Source organism: Sus scrofa, chromosome 4 (genome assembly GCF_054392235.1).
Source record: "Sus scrofa isolate SSC_HxYL_T2T_F1_AM1 chromosome 4, Sscrofa_HxYL_maternal_Yorkshire_Landrace_v2.0, whole genome shotgun sequence".
In the NCBI taxonomy this organism is placed as follows: Eukaryota; Metazoa; Chordata; class Mammalia; order Artiodactyla; family Suidae; genus Sus; species Sus scrofa.
Genome location: NC_139386.1, coordinates 24998228 through 25020082, shown reverse-complemented (window position 1 = coordinate 25020082; position 21855 = coordinate 24998228). Strand labels below are relative to the sequence as shown.

The 21855-nt window shown below is 35.1% G+C and overlaps 1 protein-coding gene across 5 annotated transcripts in view; it reads right to left on the bottom strand.

The window, feature by feature from the left end:
• Positions 1-21855, bottom strand: part of CSMD3 (CUB and Sushi multiple domains 3) — a 1221352-nt gene that overhangs the window by 941465 nt on the left and 258032 nt on the right. For all 5 annotated transcript variants that reach the window (XM_021090582.2, XM_021090584.2, XM_021090585.2 and 2 more), the window contains exon 4: positions 6678-6872. In XM_021090582.2, the coding sequence (XP_020946241.2) occupies positions 6678-6872 (195 nt within the window). The remainder of the gene's footprint in view (positions 1-6677; positions 6873-21855) is intronic.

The following is a 21855-nucleotide window of genomic DNA, read 5'->3' as shown; positions in this document are numbered from 1 at the left end:
ATTTTGAAGACCCTTTTCACTCCCAAAGATAATTTAGCTAACTGCTATCTGTTTTGCTTTCTCAGAGACAACAGTCAGACCTTCTCCTTGTCTGTACTGCCAAATACTTGGTCGTGGACACATGGCATCAACTGACTAAATGGCATCTACATCACTAACATGGAAGCCTTCCCTCAAATGATGTAATCTGTCACATAAAAATAAACTCGATCAACACTTTACAATATCATATCCCCTCACCGATCAGTGCTTTCCCGGAAACCTCATGTGAACACCAAGATCTTTACTTTTGGCTATAAATATATTTTAACATCAAAAAAAATTACATCCTTTCAAATTTTTTTTCTAATCAATATAAAATTCACCTAATACAACCTTAATTTGTCTATGAGTGGCTCCTTAAATCTTTTTTTTTAGGTTTTTATTTTTTCTATTATAGTTGATTTACATTGTTCTGTCAATTTCTGCTGTACAGAAAAGTGACCCAGCCATATATATATATATACACACACACACATGCACAGACACACACACACAAACATACACATTTTTTTTTCTCACATTATCCTCCATCATGTTCTATTGCAAGTGACTAGACATAGTTCCCAGTGCTACACAGCAGGATCTCGTTGCTTATCCACTCCAAATGCAACAGTTTGCATCTACTAATAACCCCAAACTCCCAGTCCATCTCACTCCCTCCCCCTCCCTTTGGCAACCACAAGTCTGTTCTCCAAGTCCATGAGTTTGTTTCTTTTCTGTAGAAAGTTTCATTTGTGCCATATATTAGATTCCAGATATAAGTGATATTTGTCTTTCTCTTTCTGACTTACTTCATCAAAAGACTCCTTAAATCTTAATGTGCTAATTATTCTATTAAATGGTTTTATTTTGTGTGGATCTAGGTTTAGTGCATTTATGACAATGTAACTTTGGTGTACATTTTTATTAGTCTGTCCCGGGGTGTATATTCCAAAATTCCATTCCGAATATGGCATATCATCATGAATTTCAGAATGTTTAATATAGGAATAGCAAGTCCATTTCACCTTTTCTTCCAACTGCCCTTAATTTGTAAGAAGTATTGGGAGCTGTGAGTTGAGAAGGGCTCTGAGGCCACATTAAAGCTCAGTCTTAAGAAATGTCATGGAAATGTCTATCAAAGGAGGGAGTGCAGAAAAGGTATGTATATCAGATAGTTTAATTCCATATTTAGAGTATAGGAATTTGGTTTCAATTTTAGAGAATATTGTTTAGCCCAGCATCAGGCAGTTAATTGCCTTTATAAATACTAGCAGATGATGTTGATAAAAATCCATTGTGCTAGTGAACAAACACAAAAACCCTTACCATACCCTCTAGGTTGATGTGGCATTCATTTTTCTTAATTAAACTATCATAGTTAGGAATCATCAAAAGAACTATCTAAAAGTAAGGGTTTCATCAAGGAGAGAATATGTAAACTCCAGAGAAAGCAATAAGCAGATCATTACAGTGTTATCAGCCCCCTGTGAAGTTATAAATTAAAGAATCAGTATGCTATCAAGTGGCAAAGAGTAGAGGAGGGATGCCATGGATTGAATAGTCTATTTTTTTTTTTTTCCAGAAATGGCAACCACACAAAATTGAAATACACTATTCCTCTACTGCTTACGTTTAAATTTTAAAAAAACTTACTGGGTGGTAAAATGCTCCTTAGAAAACTAGATCATGTACTCTCTGAAGTATGACTTCATAGACTTCACCCTTAGCCAGTGATATTAGTAATACATGAGAACTACTTTTGAGGCTAGAAAGGAAAATTATTGCCTCACTGAGAAAGATCTTTTTCTATACAGTTGTATTTTTAGCAAGCCCTTTGTGAGATTTTCTCTTAAACCACTGTCCCAACCTGAACTTCCTCCCACTCAACTGAGAGAACTTAAGGTCCTCCTTATGAAGGTGCCTAACAATATAGATTCTGATATTAAAGCAATTATCATATAGGATACTGTAACTATTTGATTACATTATGATCAGCCCCACTAGAACTGAGTTTTTACAAGCAAGACATGTGTTTCTTAATTATATTTTGATTCTTACCACATGAAATAATGCTTTGCACCAGGCAGAACTATAATAAATATATTTGAATGAGTAAATATATTCATCACTATTATTCTTAAAGAGAAAAAAAGAGAAGCCTGGAAAACTGAAGTTGAGCAGACAGAATTTCAAAAAGACAGTGTCATTATTTGATAGATTAAAAGCCACAGAGGTTAGAATGTAAGTCAAAGGAAATAAGCCTGAAGGGGCTTGGGAATGAGGAGTAGGGAAGTAGAGCATATACTCTGGGAAAAATAAAATGATAAGGAAATCAACAACAAAAACAGAAGAGTTGATTTGAGGTTAGACTTGGATATAAGGATAAATGACATTATCCATCCAGTTTTTGACTGTGATTCCTTTTTTTTTTTTTTTTTTTTGAGGAGACAATAACAAGAGCTAAGAAAAAGTAAGAAGGTAAAGATGCATAAATTATGTATGTGACTGATATTGTACATATGCTATCATATTAAACTCCAAAAGCACCATGATTTTGGTATTTCTATGAATCTATCCATTCCATAATAGCTAAAGAAATAGTTTCCAAAATAATGTAATTTTTGCTCAAATGTCTGAGTCAGTAAGTGGCAGAATCAGTAGTCAGACTCAGATCTTTCTGACCTCAGGCTCCAGACATGAAGATACCTGTGACTCTAGCCCTTCCCATCCAGAGCAGCAGTACCTGTGAACTCAATAACCGCACAGATGAATGGATTAAGAAGACGTGGTACATATACACAATGGAATACTACTCAGCCATAAAAAAGAACAAAATATGCCATTTGCAGCAGAAACGGACAAATTCTTTGAAAGGTACAATTTTCTAAGACTGAACCAGGAAGAATAGAAAATATGAACAGACCAATTACAAGTACTGAACTTGAGTAAGTAATGTTAAAACAACCAACAGGGAGTCCCTATTGTGGTGTAGCGGAAACAAACCCAACGAGTATCCAGGAGGATGCAGTTTTGATCTCTGGCTTCGCTCAGTGGGTTGGGGATCTGGCATTGCAATGAGCTATGGTATAGGTCACAGACTCAGCTCAGATCCTGCATTGCTGTGGCTGTGGCATAGGTGGCAGCTGTAGCTCTGTTTCAACCCCTAGCCTGGGAACTTCTATGTGCTGTGGCTGCAGCCCTAAAAAGCAAAAACAACAACAACAAAAAACTACCAACAAACAAAAGTCCAGGACTAGATGATTTCACAGGTGAATTCTATCAAATATTTAGGGAAGAGTTAACATCTATCCTTCTGAAACCATTCTGAAGAACTGCAGAAGAAGGAGCATTTCCAAACTTATGCTATGAGGCCTCTATTGCCCTGATACCAAAACAAGACAAAGATACCACAAAGTGTGACTTACAGGCTAATAACATAGATGGACATAGACACAAAAATCCTCAACAAAATATTAGCAAATTGAATCCAGCAATGTATTAAAAGGATCACACTCCAAGATCAGGTGGGATTTGTTCAAAAGATGCAAGGATATTTTCATATCCACAAATAAATCACTGTGATACACCACATTAACAAACTGAAGAATAAAAATCATATGATCATTTCAATAGATGCAGAAAGAAAATTCAACATCCATTTATGATAAAAACTCACAAGAGTGTGGGCACAGAGGGAACATAGCACAATGTAATAAAGGCCATATATGGAAGCCCCACAGCTAACAACACACTTAATAGTGAAAAACTGAAAGTATTCTCTTTAAAATCAGAAACAAGAAAAGGATGCCCACTCTCATCACTTTTGTTCAACATAGTTTTTGGAAGGCCTAGCCATAGTAATCAGAGAAGAAAATGAAATGAAAGAACACAAATTGGAAAGGAAGAAGAAAACTCTATTTGCAGATGACATGGTATTATACATAGAAAATCCTAAAGATGCTACTAGAAAACTGTTAGAACTTATCAATGAATTCAGATTCATTTATGAGCTCAAATTAATATACAGAAATCTATTGCACTTCTGTATACTAACAATGAAATATTAGAAAGAGAAATTAAGGAAACAATCCCAATTACCACCACATAAAAAAGATTAAAATATCTAGGAACAAAACTACCTAAGGATGCAAAAGACCTTACTTCAAAAACTCTAAGACACTGAAGAAAGAAATTGAGACCACACAAACATATGGAGAGACATACCATGTTCATGGATCAAAAGGACCAATATTCTTAAAATGATTGTATTACTCCAGGCGATCTATAGATTCAATGCAATATCCCTAACAAATTATCAATGGCATGTTTCACAGAACTGGAACAAAATTAATATGGACACATAAAAGACCTGTAATAGCCAAAACAATCTTGAAAAAGAAGAATGAAGCTGGTAAAATCACAGTGCCTGTCCTTAGACTATACTACAAAGGTACAGTAAGCAACATATGATGGTACTGCTATAAAAACAGACAGATAAATCAGTGGAAAAGGAAAGAAATCCCAGAAATTCTTACTTACAGTAAATCTATAAGAAAGGAGGCAAGAATATACAATAGGAAAGACAGTCTCTTCAATAAGTGGTGCTAGGAAAAACTGGACAACTACATGTAAAACAATTGAATTAGAAAACTCTCGGAGTTCCCGTTGTGGCGCAGTGGTTAACGAATCTGACTAGGAACCATGAGGTTGCGGGTTCGGTCCCTGCCCTTGCTCAGTGGGTTAACGATCCGGTGTTGGCATGAGCTGTGGTGTAGGTTGCAGACGCGGCTCGGATCCCACGTTGCTGTGGCCCTGGCGTAGGCCGGTGGCTACAGCTCCGATTCGACCCCTAGCCTGGGAACCTCCATATGCCACGGGAGTGGCCCAAGAAATAGCAAAAAGACAAAAAAAAAAAAAAAAAAAAGAACACTCTCTAACATCATATACAAAAATAAAGTCAAAATGGATTAAAGACCTAAATGTAAAGTCAAATGTTATGAAATTCCAAGAGGAAAACAGGCATAACACACTGACACAAAACACAGATATATTTTTTGGATCTGTACCCTAGAACAATAAAGAAAAGCAAAAATAAACAAATGAGTCCTGTTAAACTTCAAAGCCTTTGGAGAGCACAGGAAACCATAAACAAAACAAAAAAGACTTTTGCACAGCAAAGGAAACCATGAAAAAAACAAAAAGACAACTTACAGAATGGGAGAAAATAGTTTCAAATGATGCAACTGACAAGAGATTAATCTCCAAAATATACAAACAACTTAAAACAATTCAACAGCAAAAAAGCCAACAACCCAAATGAAAATGGGAAAAAGACCTGAACAGGCATTTCTTCAAAGGAGATACACAGATGGCCAACAAGCACATGAAAAAATGCTCAACATCACTTATTATTAGAGAAATGCAAATCAAAACTACTATGTAGTACCATCTCACACCAGTCAGAATGGCCATCATTAATAAGTCCACAAATAACAAATGCTGGAAGGGTGTGGAGAAAAGGGAACCCTCCTGCACTGTTGGTGGGATGTAAGCTGGTACACCCACTATGGAGAACAGTATGGAGGTACCTTAGAAATCTATACATAGAACTACCACATGACCCACCAATCCCACTCTTGGGCATATATCTAGACAAAACTTTCCTTAAAAAAGACACATGCACATGTTCATTGCAGCACTATTCACAATAGCGAAGACATGGAAACAACCCAAATGTCCATCAACAGATGATTGGGTTACAAAGATGTGGTATATATACACAATGGAATACTACTCAGCCATGAAAAAGAACAAAATAATGCCATTTGCAGCAACATGGATGGAACTAGAGATTCTCATCCTGGGTGAAGTAAGTCAGAAAGAGAAAGACAAATACCATATGATATCACTTATATCTGGAATCTAATATATGGCACAAATGAACCTTTCCACAGAAGAGAAAATCATGGAGATGGACAATAGACTTGTAGTTGCCAAGAGGGAGGGGAACGGAGTGGGAGGGACTGGGAATTTAGGGTTAATAGATGTAAACTATTGTCTTTGGAACGGATAAGCAATGGCCTCCTGCTGTAGAGCACTGGGATCTATGTCTGGTCACTTGTGATGGAGCATAATAATGTGAAAAAAAAAGAATGCATACATGTATGTGTGACTAGGTCACCACACTGTGCAGTAGAAAATTGACAGAACACTGTAAATCAGGCATAATGGAAAAAATAAAAATCATTATAAAAAAATGAAGAAAAAATAAAAATAAACTCCAGATGCTTTCCTAATATGAACATGAAGACACATATATACACAGGTATGTACAGATGTGTATATAATAATAGAAATATAATCCTCCATCTCATTTCATAAGTAATATTCTCTTTTCTAGTATTTTTTGTTACTGTCATAGAGTATATGTGTTTTATATCTTTCCCTAGGCTTCTGATTTTCTCTTACATTTATAATAATTTTATTTTTTCCATTATACCTGGTTTACAGTGTTCTGTCTAAGCTTCAGATTTTATAAAACAAGTGCCAAACATGTTTTGCAAATATACTGCTGATTACCACTTTTACTTTTAAAATATTTTCATTGTGTTAAACAAATATTGACATAAAAATAATTTTTTTTTCTTCTTTACCTCTACAGATGGGAACAGGAAAATCCCAAGAAGCTGTATTAACCGAGTTGGCTATACACGTGAGTTGAGGGTGGCCATCGAGGATATATCCAGTTACACAGCTGTAGCGGATCTTGTCTCCAACATCGAACCTTGTACCATACAATACCCCTTTAGGTGGAACTCCTGGATTTCCACAAGAGCTACTCTGCAGTTCTGTAAAGAGGGGGAAAAAGCGAGTTTACAGTTATTTTAATATATATTTTTAACATGTTAGATTTATAAAATTATATGTAGATACATATTTTTTCCTTTCAAGAAGATTTACAAAAGAAAAGGAAATGTCTATTTTAATTACATAAACAGAGAAGTATAAAAAAGGAACCACATTTTACCAAATAGGTTTCAATAGTGATTCTTCGTGCTATAAAAAATTAGATATTTTATATTATTTAAGCATTGCAGCAATTTTTAAAACTAGGTTATTACTCACATTTTACAGATAACTAAAACAGATCAATACCATGTATGCGGCTTCTTCAAAGTTATATTCAGCTAATATAGTAATATGCAAGTCAAGTTTCATTAATAGGCTCTCCATTACTCTGATGTTTCTATTCAACCCTAAACCATGAATATTCATCTGAAAAAAATACATATTTTCGATGGAAACTCTTTTACAGCTAAACAAGAAAAATACAGTGCAGTAAAAAATGGACATAAGATTGGGCTAGAATTTAAGCTCTAACATGTTTTTAACCTTGAGAATATAAGGAGAATTATAAAAATAAGTACATACAGTTGTGAAGTTTTAATTAGATCAATATGCAAAATACCTGGAAAGTGCCTGATATATCAGAGTATTTCATCTATTGCTTTGTTATGTTATTAGTCGATGCTTAAGAGTATACAAGTAGCCTGGGTTCTGGCATTGCTGTGGTTGTGGTGTAGGTGGGCGGCTACAGCTCCAATTCGACCGCTAGCCTGGGAACCTCCATGTGTCACAAGTGCAGCCCTAAAAAACAAAAACAAAACAAACAAAAAAAAAGGATACGAGTATATAAATATGAGATTTTTAAAAATAATATTCATTTCAGAGAAAAATACATTTCCATTTTAAGTGAAAAAATAGAAAATATATTGAAATAGTACAAAATATACTTAATAAAGTTAGGAAGACATTTTTTCTTATATTATTTTCTTAAGTTTTTATTATATTACATTTATATCATATTACTTTTATTTATATTATGTTTATATTACAAATAATAATCAACAGAAATATGAACAGTAAGAAATGAATGGACTAAAAGGTATTCCAGTTTGGGTAAAGTTATGATTTAGTTAGCAATATTATACAAATGTTAATTTCCTAGTTTTGATAGCTCTGCTACATTTTTATAAACAGTGTTAAGGGAAGCTGGATAAAAGTATGTATATGGGTACTCTGTATTATTTTCACGATTCACCTGAAAGTCTCAAATTATTGCAAAATAAAAAGCTAAAAAAGACACTGCAATGCAAAAAATAAAGCATGTTTTCATTTTACCTTGATATTCATCCCATTTGCGTAAGTAGTAAATTCCATTCAATATCATTTTACATTAAATCAAATAATTATAAACCACTATAATAGCGAAAATATCAAGGACAATATTAAGTAAAAATACCAAAACAAGAAAATTCTTTATAAAATATAGATACAACTTACAAAAGCAACAATCATTTATTGATAATTACTTCAGTATACAAAGTTGAAATTTTATATTTTTACCCATAATATAGTAGTGTTTTTCAAGTGCACATTTTCTGTTTAATTTTTCAACACCAGTGACGAATTTCAAATGAGGTTAATCAATGAAAAATGTACTGAAGACTCATAAAGTTGCACTATATACATTAGAAATAAAGTATATACTTTTAGCTTAAAACAAGTATTTTAGATTGTCAAATCTAGAAAAGTAAAGAACTTAAATATTAATCAAATATAATAAATAACAAGCAGTTTCCTTAAGTTTCCTCAGCACTTAAAAGATACACTGGGAAACTAATGTCTGTAAAATATTTTAAATATCATTAACCACGGTTAATTATTTCTAATATTTCACATTACTATTTCTCAAAGCCATAATCTATAGGTTCATTTTTTAGTAAAATTTAAAGCATATTTATTGTCTCTAAATTTTGAGCAATTCTTTTCTTTTGAAATGAACAATTTATTTTAAAATAGTTACTTGTTTAGAAAATTCATTTGATTAACAGATGAGATATTGTTGCAAGAGAGGTGAGGTTAATTGCTAATCAAATGAATAAGAATTCAATCCCTTGAATGCAGTAATGAAAAAGGAAATACTTTTAATGAAACTACCACCTGTGGCCTTAGAAGCAATCCACTCCTTTCCCTCTCACCTCCTAAGAAATAATTAGGGTCAGGACTTCAATTATCATCAAGTTATATATCTAGAGGAAAAAGCAGTTTACAAATTAGTTCACAAGAAACAGTCAGGTGTAGGAATGAAAGGAAAGAAAGAAGAAAGCTCTCGAGTTGTTATACTCAAATGTAACTTTTATTTAAATGAACAAATAAGTATTACCCACAAAAAAGTACCTAAAGCAAAAATGGAAAACATATGAAGTGAATCAGTGAATGAATAATAACACTGGTTGGAATTTTAATGGACTACCTAATCTATCCCCTGCCTTGTGGCTGTATTACTTCTAAATCAGAAGATATAAGAATTTAGGCTGTTTTGAAATGAATCTCAAAGAAGATAATTCCAAAATATATCTGCTTCTCATCTTCAGGAAATTCCTGCTTTTGTTTGCCCTTGTTCTTTGACCTTCATAAACAACAACTACTCATCATTCTCTGTACACTGAGTAACCCTTGAAGACAGTTATTAAGATGTTTCCCATTCAGGTTTAATGGGTCCCAATTCTATAGCCACTGCTCATCAATTCTATTTTTTGTACTCTCCCAACCCTTTTAATTTGGGACTTCTAAAATGTCTATGTCCATTTTAAGACACAGAGCCAAGAAAGATGTTATTAACTTGAAGAATTATATAATCTACTGAAATCAAGCAGAGCCTATGAAGCTCCTAGGCCCAAAAACCTTTCTGGGTCCTCCATTTCTTCGTTTTAGGAAATGGGCCTCATTCAGCCTCCAAGGCATTTCCTCTGCTCCAAGGGACAGTTTCAGACAGTTGCTGATCAATCGGGGAAAAGAGGGGATGCAAAGACAAGGGAGCAGGAGTCAAACAACAACAGTATAGCCTTGAAGCAGAATCCTAGTTCCCCCTAAAGGGATACATGTAATGATATAGGCATTTTTACACCTAAGAGCAAAGATCATATTCCATTTGCTTTTTCTGGAAATGAATCCTTTAAAACTGAACAGCTTGGAGTTCTTTCCTCATGCTTCCCCCTCACTTGACTGCACCCTAAACACAGTCACCTATAAACTAAAGATTAGGCACCCTGAACACAAATGCCTGTGGGTTAAAGATTATAAAAACATGATGTTTTTCAGGGACCTTCCTAGTTTGTTCTAATGTCTGATCAATATGCCCTTTTCTTAAGTACTGTCATTCTAGGAAAAGTCAAGTTGCAATAAACTAGAAAACCACCACCAGGATTATGCTGAAATCTGACACCAGCTTCCACGATTAAGATTCCCCAAAAGAAAGAAGAATGCCATGTTTGCCCCAACCTTGATTCTTATCTGAATCCCTTTTTTTCTCCTTTTGGACTATGAAACCCCCTGCAATTCTTCCCTAGAGGAGGGCACAGTCTTTAAGGCAGTAGCCTGCTGTGGCCTCCTTTGCCTTGCAAGATAACAAAAGCTATTTTTTTCCCCTTCCCCCCAAACTCTGGCTGTGAGTTTCTTTTTAGGGCCAAACCTGCGGCATGTGGAAGTTCCCAGGCTAGGGGTCAAATCAGCAGCCGGTCTATGCCACAGCCACAGAGTTTATGGCAACGTCAGATCCTTAACCCACTGAATGAGGCCAGAAATGGTTCCCACATTCTCATGGACACTGTCAGGTTCTTAAATCAGCTGACCACAACAGGAAGTCTGTTTTTGCGTTTTTATTTGACACTGATGGACAGAGTTTCAGCAGCACTACCATTAAAAAAAAAAAACAACAACAACAACAAAAAAACTATATTCTGATTAAACATTCACTGCTTAGTCTTGATGTTTTAAAAATACTGCTGCATATTTGAACTTTTAAATTAAATTACTTTTTCATTGCTATAAGAGTTTTAGAACTCAGACTAATTTTTAAACATTGTTTCTACCAGCTATTAAGAGTTTGAATTTAAGGAGAAAATGAAGATATTCATGGTAGGTCATCCTCAGTAATACAGATTATAATTTAAGCATTAATATACATGGTATTTACAATAAGTAGTGAATTTGTTTATTATGAAATCATTCTTGAGGAAAATAGAGATTGAAGCATAAAATGAAGAATTTTCATGTAATTCATCAAATGTATATGCAAGATAACCACATTGTGCTTGTCACTTCATTATTCAACATTTCTGAATAAGATGATTACATCTAAAAGTAGAATTGCTGAAGAGACTCCAGCTCTTTTTTCACCAACTGATGACAGTAGCATATTAAGTGATTTAAATAAAACTACAGACCCTGATAAATTCTCATTTGATATTCCATAATGTAAAGATTAAAATGGGACTTGAGTGTGTTGTGGGGGACTACTATAAAGTTACTTTCAGTATACTGCTGATTAAGCACTGATCAAATTTTCAAAGAAAAGATTAATAAATAAAAAACTCCCTATGTCCTGCAACTTTATTTGAATTTACTCTCGGAATTACACCATGAGAATATCTTTGCAAGACAAAACTGAAATACTTAAGATGGGCAGTTTAGTGAATCGAGAGATAATTGGAAAATACATGTGAAGACTTTATACTCAAAATATGTCCCTGAAAATGTCAGAGGCCCTTTACGTAATTTTACTACTCTATCCACAACAAATGATTAAGTGAAACTAAAATTCACTGTTTTTTGTAGAAAGTTGTACACTTTTATCTTCTCAGAGATACTGAAAGTATCAGCAAATGATATGAAGGCATCTTGGTAACAAACTATTCTAAAGTGTAAAGGATTGCTCATACAGCAAAAAGTACTTGGGAGAGATCCAGGGTAAACAAAAATCCTATTCTGTTTTAGAGATTACAGTTTAGTGACATTCACCTACATTAGTTAAAAGGAAATATAACAATAAATTATTTGGTAAATGACATGAGTAACTTACTCATCAACAGCTCTTGAGGGTTACCATTAGCATTACTCTGTGACTAGTTAACACCACATTCCTTGCTTTTTAACAATTTACAATTTGAGAAAGCTAATAGACTTAATTGTTGAAATCAGGTCTGAGCCATACTTGTTTTAAAGCATTCATTCTCCCAACTTACATCTCGCGAAATATTCAGCACCATATATGACTTTCCTCACTGTCCAGAAAGTAAAACTGAGACTCAAATGGATAAAGTAACTTTCCCAAGGCCACCCAACTAATAAAGAGTAGACTTGTGGTTCAAACCTATGTATTTCTAACTTACATGTCTTAGGTCATTTCACAATTGCATACTGTCACCCATGAAAGCAGATATTCATTACATAAGTGTTTATTAAGCAGCTAAAATTAGCACTATTTTGAGGATACAGTTTTACAAATGACAGACACTGTGCTACCTTCACAGAGTTCATAACTTGATCTTGACCAAGGAAATAAGTGATTATACGATATTAATTATAATGTAGCAAGAGGGATAAAGGAACATGTAGGCTAAAACGAAGGTTCATAATTGAGAAAATTTAGTCTAGATTAATAGGAGGTCTGGAAAGAATTTCCTAATAAAGTAAGGTTTAAAAATGGAGTTCCTGTTGTGGCTCAGCAGTAATGAACCTGATAGTACCCATGAGGAGAGGGGTTAGATTCCTGGCATCATTCAGTGGGTTAAGGACCTGGTGTTGCTATGAGCTATGTTGTAGGTCACAGACATGGCTCGGATCCCAGGTTTCTGTGGCTGTGGTGTAAGCTGGTGGCTACAGCTCCAATTCGACCCTTAGCCTGGGGAATTCCATATGCCACAGGTGCGGCCCTAAAAAAAAGACAAAAAAATAAATAAAAAATAAAAATAGGATAAAGACTTAAGCTAGAGGGAAAAAAGAATTATCAAGCATATTCAAAACTTTAAAGTAAAAGAATAAAAGTACTATAATAGCTATTAGAATTGAAAATACAGGAGTTCCCGTTGTGGCGCAGTGGTTAACGAATCTGACTAGGAACCATGAGGTTGCGGGTTCCATCCGTGGCCTTGCTCAGTGGGTTAAGGATCCGACGTTGCCGTGAGCTATGGTGTAGGTTGCAGACGCAGCTCGGATCCCACGTTGCTGTGGCTCTGGCGTAGGCTTGGCAGCTACAGCTCCAATTAGACCCCTAGCCTGGGAACCTCCATATGCTGCAGGAGCGGCTCAAGAAAAGGCAAAAAGACAAAAAAAAAAAAAAGAAAAAAAAAGAGTGAAGACAGGTTTTACAGATATGGTAGGGTAGAAACTAAATTAGAAAAAAAAAAATATTCTAAAAGGGTTGACCAAAATAGGTCCATGTAGTGAATATATATATCCCATGCATATTATAGGTCATGGAGATGTATTCTGTCTTTTTTTTTTTTTTGCTTTTGCTTTTTTAGGGCTGCACATGTGGCACATGGAGGTTCCCAGAGTAGGGGTCGAATTGGAGCTACAGCTGCCGGCCTATGCCACCGTCACAGCAACACAGGATCCAGGCCATGTCTGCGACCTATACCACAGCGCATGGCAACGTTGGATGCTTAGCCCACTGAGGGAGGCCAGGGATCAAACCCGCAACTTCATTGTTCATAGTCGGATTCATTTCTGCTGCACCACGACAGGATCTCCTAAATGTCTTTTTGAGAGAGACACTACACACTCCTCAGAAGGAAAAAAAAAAAACCTGAGAGTAAACAATCGGGATCCATTTTTAAGGGTATATAAGAGCAGAGGTTTTCATAGTATGTATGATATGTACCGTGTGAGTTTACTAATTTAATACTAATTCAATTTAATATGAAAAACTGCATCAAAGAAGATCAGCAAAATTAATTTTTAAAAAGACAAATAGCCAAAATAATGTATGTATACTATTTGGATATGAGAATATCAACCTTACAGGATTGCTGATATGATTATATAAAATAACATGTATAAGTCATTCATATGCTGAGCAAACACTACATGGCAGATATTATTAGCTCGACAAATTGCAACTTTATTATTACAATCAATTTGCATTTGTGACATCTGAATTAAATGTGACTAAGTTATGATCTACTAAAGATATGGTCATATCTTTTTTTTCCTTTTTTTATTACTCAAATGAATTTATCACATCTGTAGTTGTATAATGATCATAACAATCTGATTTCACAGGATATGGTCATATCTTTACTGGGGACAAAATGTCACTTGCCATATCAGTAAAGAAAAAAGGATATTGCAGCCATAAAGCCATCAACCACTGCAGCCACCCTCAACTGTTCACCCTTAGGGGATTCATGATGAAAATAAGATACCAGCCCTAGATAGTTAAGGCGCATATCAAAGGAATGATTTCAGTTAGCCCAGATTTGCATCTTCCTGTATAAAGAAAATCTCTAAATCCATTAACTTGAGATGTCTAGTTTTTCTTTAATTAATAGTGATCTTTTGATGTTCTGACTACCTATTTTCTGCTTTGTTTTGTTTTCTTTTTTTCTGTTGGTTTTTTGTTTGTTTGCAAAAACTCCTATATATATATCCCGGCTCCTCCCTTCAGAACAGAACTCTTCAGAACAGCCCTCAGAACTTTCTCCTGAGCTTATCCTCAGTGTATGTTCACCAAATAAAAAACTTATTCCAACTTTTAGGCTGTGCATTATTTTTTCAGTCTTCATCATTAAATGCTAATTATCAAAATGTAACCTCAACTCCTGGTAGATTTATACAACCAAATTCACAAAGTGTCACTGATTCATTCATTCTTTCACTATTGATTCTATTGATATCACATCAAGGGCCATGCCAGGCACAATGATTACAAAAAAACCTTTGATGTACTGCGGCCTAACAAAATTCCAGTAAGTTAAAGAAAAAAAAGTTTAAAATAAAATCAAATCCTGAAAGAGAGTATATGAGTATACATAAAGGACTACAGGAAAACAGTCATGTTTTCTTTGGAGAAATTTAATAAAACTCTACCAAGTAATTTAGAAAAAGAAGAGTAATTTATATTAATAAACACAGTAAAAGAAACTTGGATCTTAAAAAAAAATTCCATTCTGTTAGGAGCATATGGATAATTGTGAAAGACAAGATATTTAGCAAAATATCAAGAAAAAAACCTGACCTTGAAAATTGGAATGAAAATCAAATGAAAGAATAATGGATACCATGACTACAGAATTGCATAATTATTCAGTCAAATAGAGATGAAGCATGATCCTGCTGAGATCAATTAGCAATGCTTTAAAACATTGTAAAATTATATCTACTAAGGGAAGTAAAACCAAGTTGTTTGTACTTCTAACAGAAAATTAATCTCAGGGTTTTATTTCCCAGATGATTAAAAATAACTTAGGAGAGCATTACATCAAGTTGAACCACCTAGTACCTCTCATCTTGAGACTTCAAAGCAGTTAACAAATACATTTTCCAATATTTTTGTGGTAGAAAATGTCCTTTTATTACAGATACTGAAACATCTCATTCACACAGGACATGAATGATGTTTCAGGATTATTTGGAGACTTTGACTAAACATTTTGTGAATATTTTGCATCAGGTGTAATTCCCCATTGTGGCTCAATGGTAATGAACCCAGCTAGTATCCATGAGGAAGCAGGTTTGATCCCTGGCCCCATTCAAATGGATATAGTTTTATTTCGGTTATATATAACTGAGTGGAATTTATTTCTTCACACATTTGCCTCCTCACTAGCCTCTAGCATACTGAAATGGCCTCTAATTCTTTTTGTAGCAACAACTTAGTACATTGTGTGGTATGTTGTCAACAAGCAAAAAGGATTGCTCAGGTAAACTAAATTATCTCCTTTAATAGAAAAATATAAAAGATGATCATCAGGAGTTCCCACTGCAGTGCAGTGGGTTAAGGATCTGGCATCGCTGCAGCTATGGCTTAAGTCACAGGTGCAGCTTCAATTCAGTGCCTGTCCAGAGAGCTTCCACGTGCTGTGGGTGCAACCGAAGAAGAAAATGAAAAAAAAAAAAAAAGGTGATCATCACACAGACCTTTAAATGTTTTCATGCAAAATAGCAGAGTGGAACGGGTATTACAGAAGAGAGCTGTAGGCATATCATGAATTAAAGTTCCATAATAAGCACTGGACCACATTGGAAACATCTTGTATGGGTCAAATTACATGTTTCTGTCACTCAAAACTTTTTTTCTTATAAAAATACATTAATTTCTATAAGCCAGTTCCTAAACATAAGAATAATTCCTAAGCTTCTGGTCACACCACAGTCCTTTCTGGGGTGCTGGAGATGCAGCAAACATTAGGCCACAGTTGTCATTTTGAAAGTCATCTTAGAGCTTTCATAAGGTTCAGATTTAGCAATCAAAATGATGAATACTCATTAATTTTTTTAATTATTTTAATTTTTTTTTTCCCACTGTACAGCAAGTGGGTCAGGTTATCCTTACATGTATACATTACAATTACAGTTTTTCCCCCACCCTTTCTTCTGTTGCAACATGAGTATCTGTCATCTTAGAGCTTTCATAAGGTTCAGATTTAGCAATCAAAATGATGAATACTCATTAATTTTTTTAATTATTTTAATTATTTTAATTTAATGAAAGGGAATTCGAACAAACTACTGGCTGATAAAGGTGAAATGAAAGCAAACCAGAACTGTTTCAGCCAATCTACCTAAGAGGAAAAGAGATTACTACATTGATTTGGGTGGGAGGGGAGAAAGAATGCACATAAATTACCATATAATGTTGGGCTTCAAGGCCTGTTCAAGGGGACTGAAATCAAAGCCTCTGGCGGAGACAAGAATCACCAGGCCCTTATCATTGCCCTACCCGTTTCACTGTGATGCACCTCCCCTACCTTGAGCAACCATCTACTCCTTCCTACCCCCTACTAGGAAAGATATGTAGCCCACTCCTCACCCAGCTTCTATAATGGCCTTATACACCTCTAACCAACCAGCAAGTGTATCATAAGACCCCCTCTTTTCCCAACCAGTCAGGAGGTCAGCAGGTGTATCCTGAAAACTCTTCTCTCCTTGGGCTATAAAAAACAGACATGACCATGCACCGGGGGTTGGCTCTCCCTAATTATCAGGAAATTGGCCCACTTGTTAACAGCATCTCTCACCTCAATAAATTTGTCTTTTCTTCAACTTGCTTTGAATCTGAAAAATTCTTTTTCCCAACCCACATGCACAGAGCACCAAAGGAATTTCACTCATCAGAAAGAGAACAGACTACTGTCCAATTTTTTTTTTAATTATGATAAATCTACTGGGGGTCTGATTATATTTCCAAGAGAAATTGTTCCCAGAGGAAAGGTTCTTGTCTCTTCACAGAAGGAATTCAGAAATGAGAAGGAAATTGAGAAAGTAAAGTGAGGATTTATTTAAGTGAGAAATATACCCCTAGAGGGAAGGAAGGCAGGCAGTTGAGCAGCTGCCCTGTGATTCTTTCCAAGCAGGTTATAATGGGCATACAAATGAATGGGTTGCTGGAGACGTGCCTCTTCTCCACCTTTCTCTGTCAACCTCTAGGACATGGATCACCCTGAAATGTGTGGTTTCCTGTTAGTCTGAAGGTTCCTGACTTTCCTTGTCTGTCCATGAACCCCCATTGTTTATAAGATGTGTGGTTTCCTGGCACCTGACCTCGTGCCCCCAACCCTTTCTCTGCTCATACTTAGCTATCTGCCTGCTGTAACAAAATTAGCTTGAAACAATGGAAGAATTAGTATAAAACTAAACACATAAAAATTTATTTTGTCTAGGTAACATCATTCTGTTTTGACCCTGAGATGTAGGTAGGGCCCACAAGCAACACAGACAAAAGTTTTGAGAGTCAGATCAAGAGTAAATAATAAGGAAAACCTACTCTACAATATCCACAGACAGTCATTTACTAGATATGTACTTCTGATCTGTGAATAAAAGGCAATTAATCTTCTTTCAATTTCAAATATCTGTCCCCTTTTTAGGGCAAAATAAATTACACCACCTAAAATGCACTTATGAAGAACAATTTTTTTTTTTGTTTTGTAAACTAACTACAATTATATTAAAAAAGTTGGGTGGAAAAGTCATGAAATATGAAAAATGTTATGATTGTTTAAACCTAGCTATATCCTGTATAGCTACCAGGATATTAACAAAGCAAAAGAATGGAGGCATATTAGCAATCATCCTTACCGTAAAGTTTCTAAAAATGGAATAATGCTACATCTGGCAGGGGCAGCATTTGATAGCTTGATTAAGAATAATAGGAAAATATGAACAGACTTTCCTCTCCATATGACAGAATTGGGACAAGTATCTGTATTAAGACTTTTTGGATAAAAGTAACAATTCTTTAAAATGATGTGTTACACTGATTACAGATAATTTACTAGATTATATATCCATCCACTATGAAAGATGTCACTATATTTCAGCAATTAATCAATCAACAAATAATTACTGAATACTGAATTATAAATTATGAAAGGGTATTAAAAAGGTCACCATTTTTGTTCTTTTGGAACTTCTAACTCAATTAGAAACATAAGACATGCACAGTATCACCTTCTGGCAATTAAATAATAGAATTGATTCCATACGCTGAAAGAAAATTGTAATTATGTATTTATACAAAATGAAGAATATTTTTTGAAATGAGACAAATAGAATTTTATCTGGGAAGGACTCAAACGAAGTCAAATAAGTCATATGAATAAAGGCCCAGAGACAGAAATGTATAAGATGTTGTCAGGGCAATATACAAAACCAATGGCCTAAGCAGAATACCATACATAGGAGAAAATACTTCAAGAAAGAATGTTAGGGTCACACTTTGGAGGAGCTTTTAAACTAGCTCTCTTTAGGTCAATGTTATGCTAATGCTGCCAGAAGGCCCCCAAATGAAATGGCTTAAATAGATATATTTCCTTTATGTGACTCTGACTGGTCTAGGGTAGAATAAAACAAACTATGTCCTCAGGTAATCAGAGACACAGGTGTTTTCTATCTTGTTGCACTGTCATTCCCTTGGGCACTGTTTGTACAATGGGTGAAGCTGAACTGCCAAATAGGCTGAATTCCAGGTTACTGGGAGTTGAATCAGAGCATGTTCAGAGAAACTCTTCCTCCCTTCACTTTACTCCTGACACAACCCCTTCCCTTTACTACACCCTTCTCAATATCCCTAGGTTTCTAGGAGATGCATAGCTATTTTTTGTTTTGTTTTTCCATTAAGGCCAACTCCAGTTCTTCATAGATCAGTGACCTGTTAAGAGCAGAAAATAAATGGTCAAAATAAATATCCCAGTGTAGACAAGGGAAGAAATAGTCCACAGTCAATGATCATGGAAATAAACAGATCCTGTTAGGCAGGAATTATGAAGACCTTGCTACCCTTGAAGACCCTGCTTCTGCTCTTTGGATGTTGTCCTTTGTCCTTCGTCCTCTGTTTTCTCCTGGAATTTCCTATTGAATAGCTCTTCCTGGTCCATATTCACTGTGGCAAATTTGAAGTGGGAGTGGGAGAACAGACTATCTTTGGAATACACAGTTTTTATATCCTACATCTGTTAATGCAGGTTAGGTGCCTGAAAATTGCCTTAAGGACTGAACCGTCAAAGGGTTTTGCAGATGAGTTCTAAAGTGTGTTTGGCTAAAACTCCACCTAAAAACTTATTAGGAACTGGTTTATTGGCTTCCAGTTATTTTCATGTACCAGTGAACACTCTACCCAGCCCCCAACTTGCCTTAACCATCTCTCTCATTCTCTTTTTTTTCTTGAGCCTAGAGAAGAGTCACTTAAAATTACAATTCAAGGATCAGGAAGCCCTAGCAAGAGGCAACAAATATGATCACAGGAAGCTGGAAAATGCTGGAAAGTGCTGTAGTAAAACTGCCAACATTGATAATGAAATCAATAGCCAGAACCTGCAAGTCTGTGCCTAAATTTCATGTTTTATTCTCACACAAGCACATACAGTTGGTGGAAACTGACTCACTTCCAGTATAAGAGAGTTTCAGAAATGTGATTTTACTTGTTTCTTTTCTAACATTTTCATATGGAAAAAGAGTAAAAGGAGATTGATAGGTTTATCTGATCATATTGCCTAATATTTAGGTATCTTTCCTCCATCCTATTTTAGAGTTTATAGATTAATCCTTTCAAACTCCCCCCAGACAATCCTTCCAACTCTGCTTACAGAAGCAAGTCCAACCTTCTACTAGGTCAAGATCCTCCACAACCATACTCCCTTTATACTTCTTCTAAACCTCCCTGTGCTCCTAATCACATGCTCAATTTCAGTCAAATGGTCACTGTCCCCCAATATGTCATATGTTCTCCTGCTTCACAGATTTATTTATATCATTATGAAATACCTCCTTTCTCTATCCAAATATTTCCATCCTTTGAGGGTTAAACAAATTCCTACTTTCTCCATAAAGTTTTTGCAAAAACTTTAGTCCATGGCGATCATCTTGGCTCTGGAATCAAAAATTTTATTTTCCTTTATATTCGATGATCACTTATTCAGATGTCTCTAAGACATCTCATTTTGCCACTTTTTATTTTTTTCTTTTTAAATTTTATATTGTTATCTTTTAATGTCTAAACACCTTCCACACAATTGCCTTGTGACCATAATCAAGAGTTTGTTTTTTTTTTTTTTTTTTTTTTTGGTTGCACCCACAACCTGCGGAAGTTCCTAGGCCAAGGATTCAACCCACACCATGGCAGTAATCAGAGGCACGGTAGTGGCAATCCAGGTTATTAACCCACTAAGCCACCAGAGAACTCCAAAAGAGATATGTTTTTCATGTGCATCATTAAAACTGCAAATTCTTCAATTCAGACACACTGGGCTGTCTTTTTTTTTTTTTTTTTTTTTTTTTTTGGCTGTGCCCATAGCCTGCAGACATTCCTGAGCCAGCCATCTAATCAGTATTTTTTATGGTTAAATAATTAGCTTAATTCAAAGGAGAACTGGAGAATTGGGAAAATATGAGAAATGTAAGTTATTTCAAATCTGTTTATGAATTCAATTTTCTTGAAAAAAAATGATTGAACCCAATATTGACAAAAAATACACAACAATAGTCTTTGCTGGGACAGGACTTGTGGCAAAGTAGAAAACCAGGGCTTTCAGAGTTTCCAGGGTGCCAAGGAGTACAATGAATCCTATTTTACTCTTCTAGAATAATGTTCAACTTTGCCTCCTGATAGGACGAGCTCTAAAAGTGTGGATGAAAACTCAGAACAAGTATGAAGCTTGTTCCAGTTGATATGTAGTCTTACAATTGACCTTATCATTAGAAAAGGAAATACAGCGGGGGAAAAAAATCCTCCAGTAATGAAATCAAATAAAGCTGTCTTGGATTCCTATCTCTGCCATTCAATAGTGTATAGCCAATGAGGCTTTCAATACTTCAGTATCTTCTTTGGTACCACAAACATCAGCAAAATTTATTTGGGCTATTTAAACAAATGAATAGGCACTCACTATGATTTTAACTATATTGTGAGTTTCTTGACATCACCACATTTTAACATTAATTTAATGGTCACTTGTTTCATACTGAAAAGATAGCTGTTTGCCTATGAACTCATTTTCCTCAGAAAATATGTATTTATGACACTTCAGTTCATTGAGTATGTCTGATTTCATTCCATTCAAATCACACTGCATTTAACATAAGCAAAGGTTTCCCAACAGTGCATTTACATCGTTATTCAGTTCATTTATCTTCACTGAGATATTAACATTTAAAGTGTATTTTACCTTTTTAAGCACTGACACCTACAAATCATGCTAACTAGTTTTGTTACTGGTTATAGCTCATGGTACAATACAATAGAAATTGCTGCACCAGAGCTATGAAAAA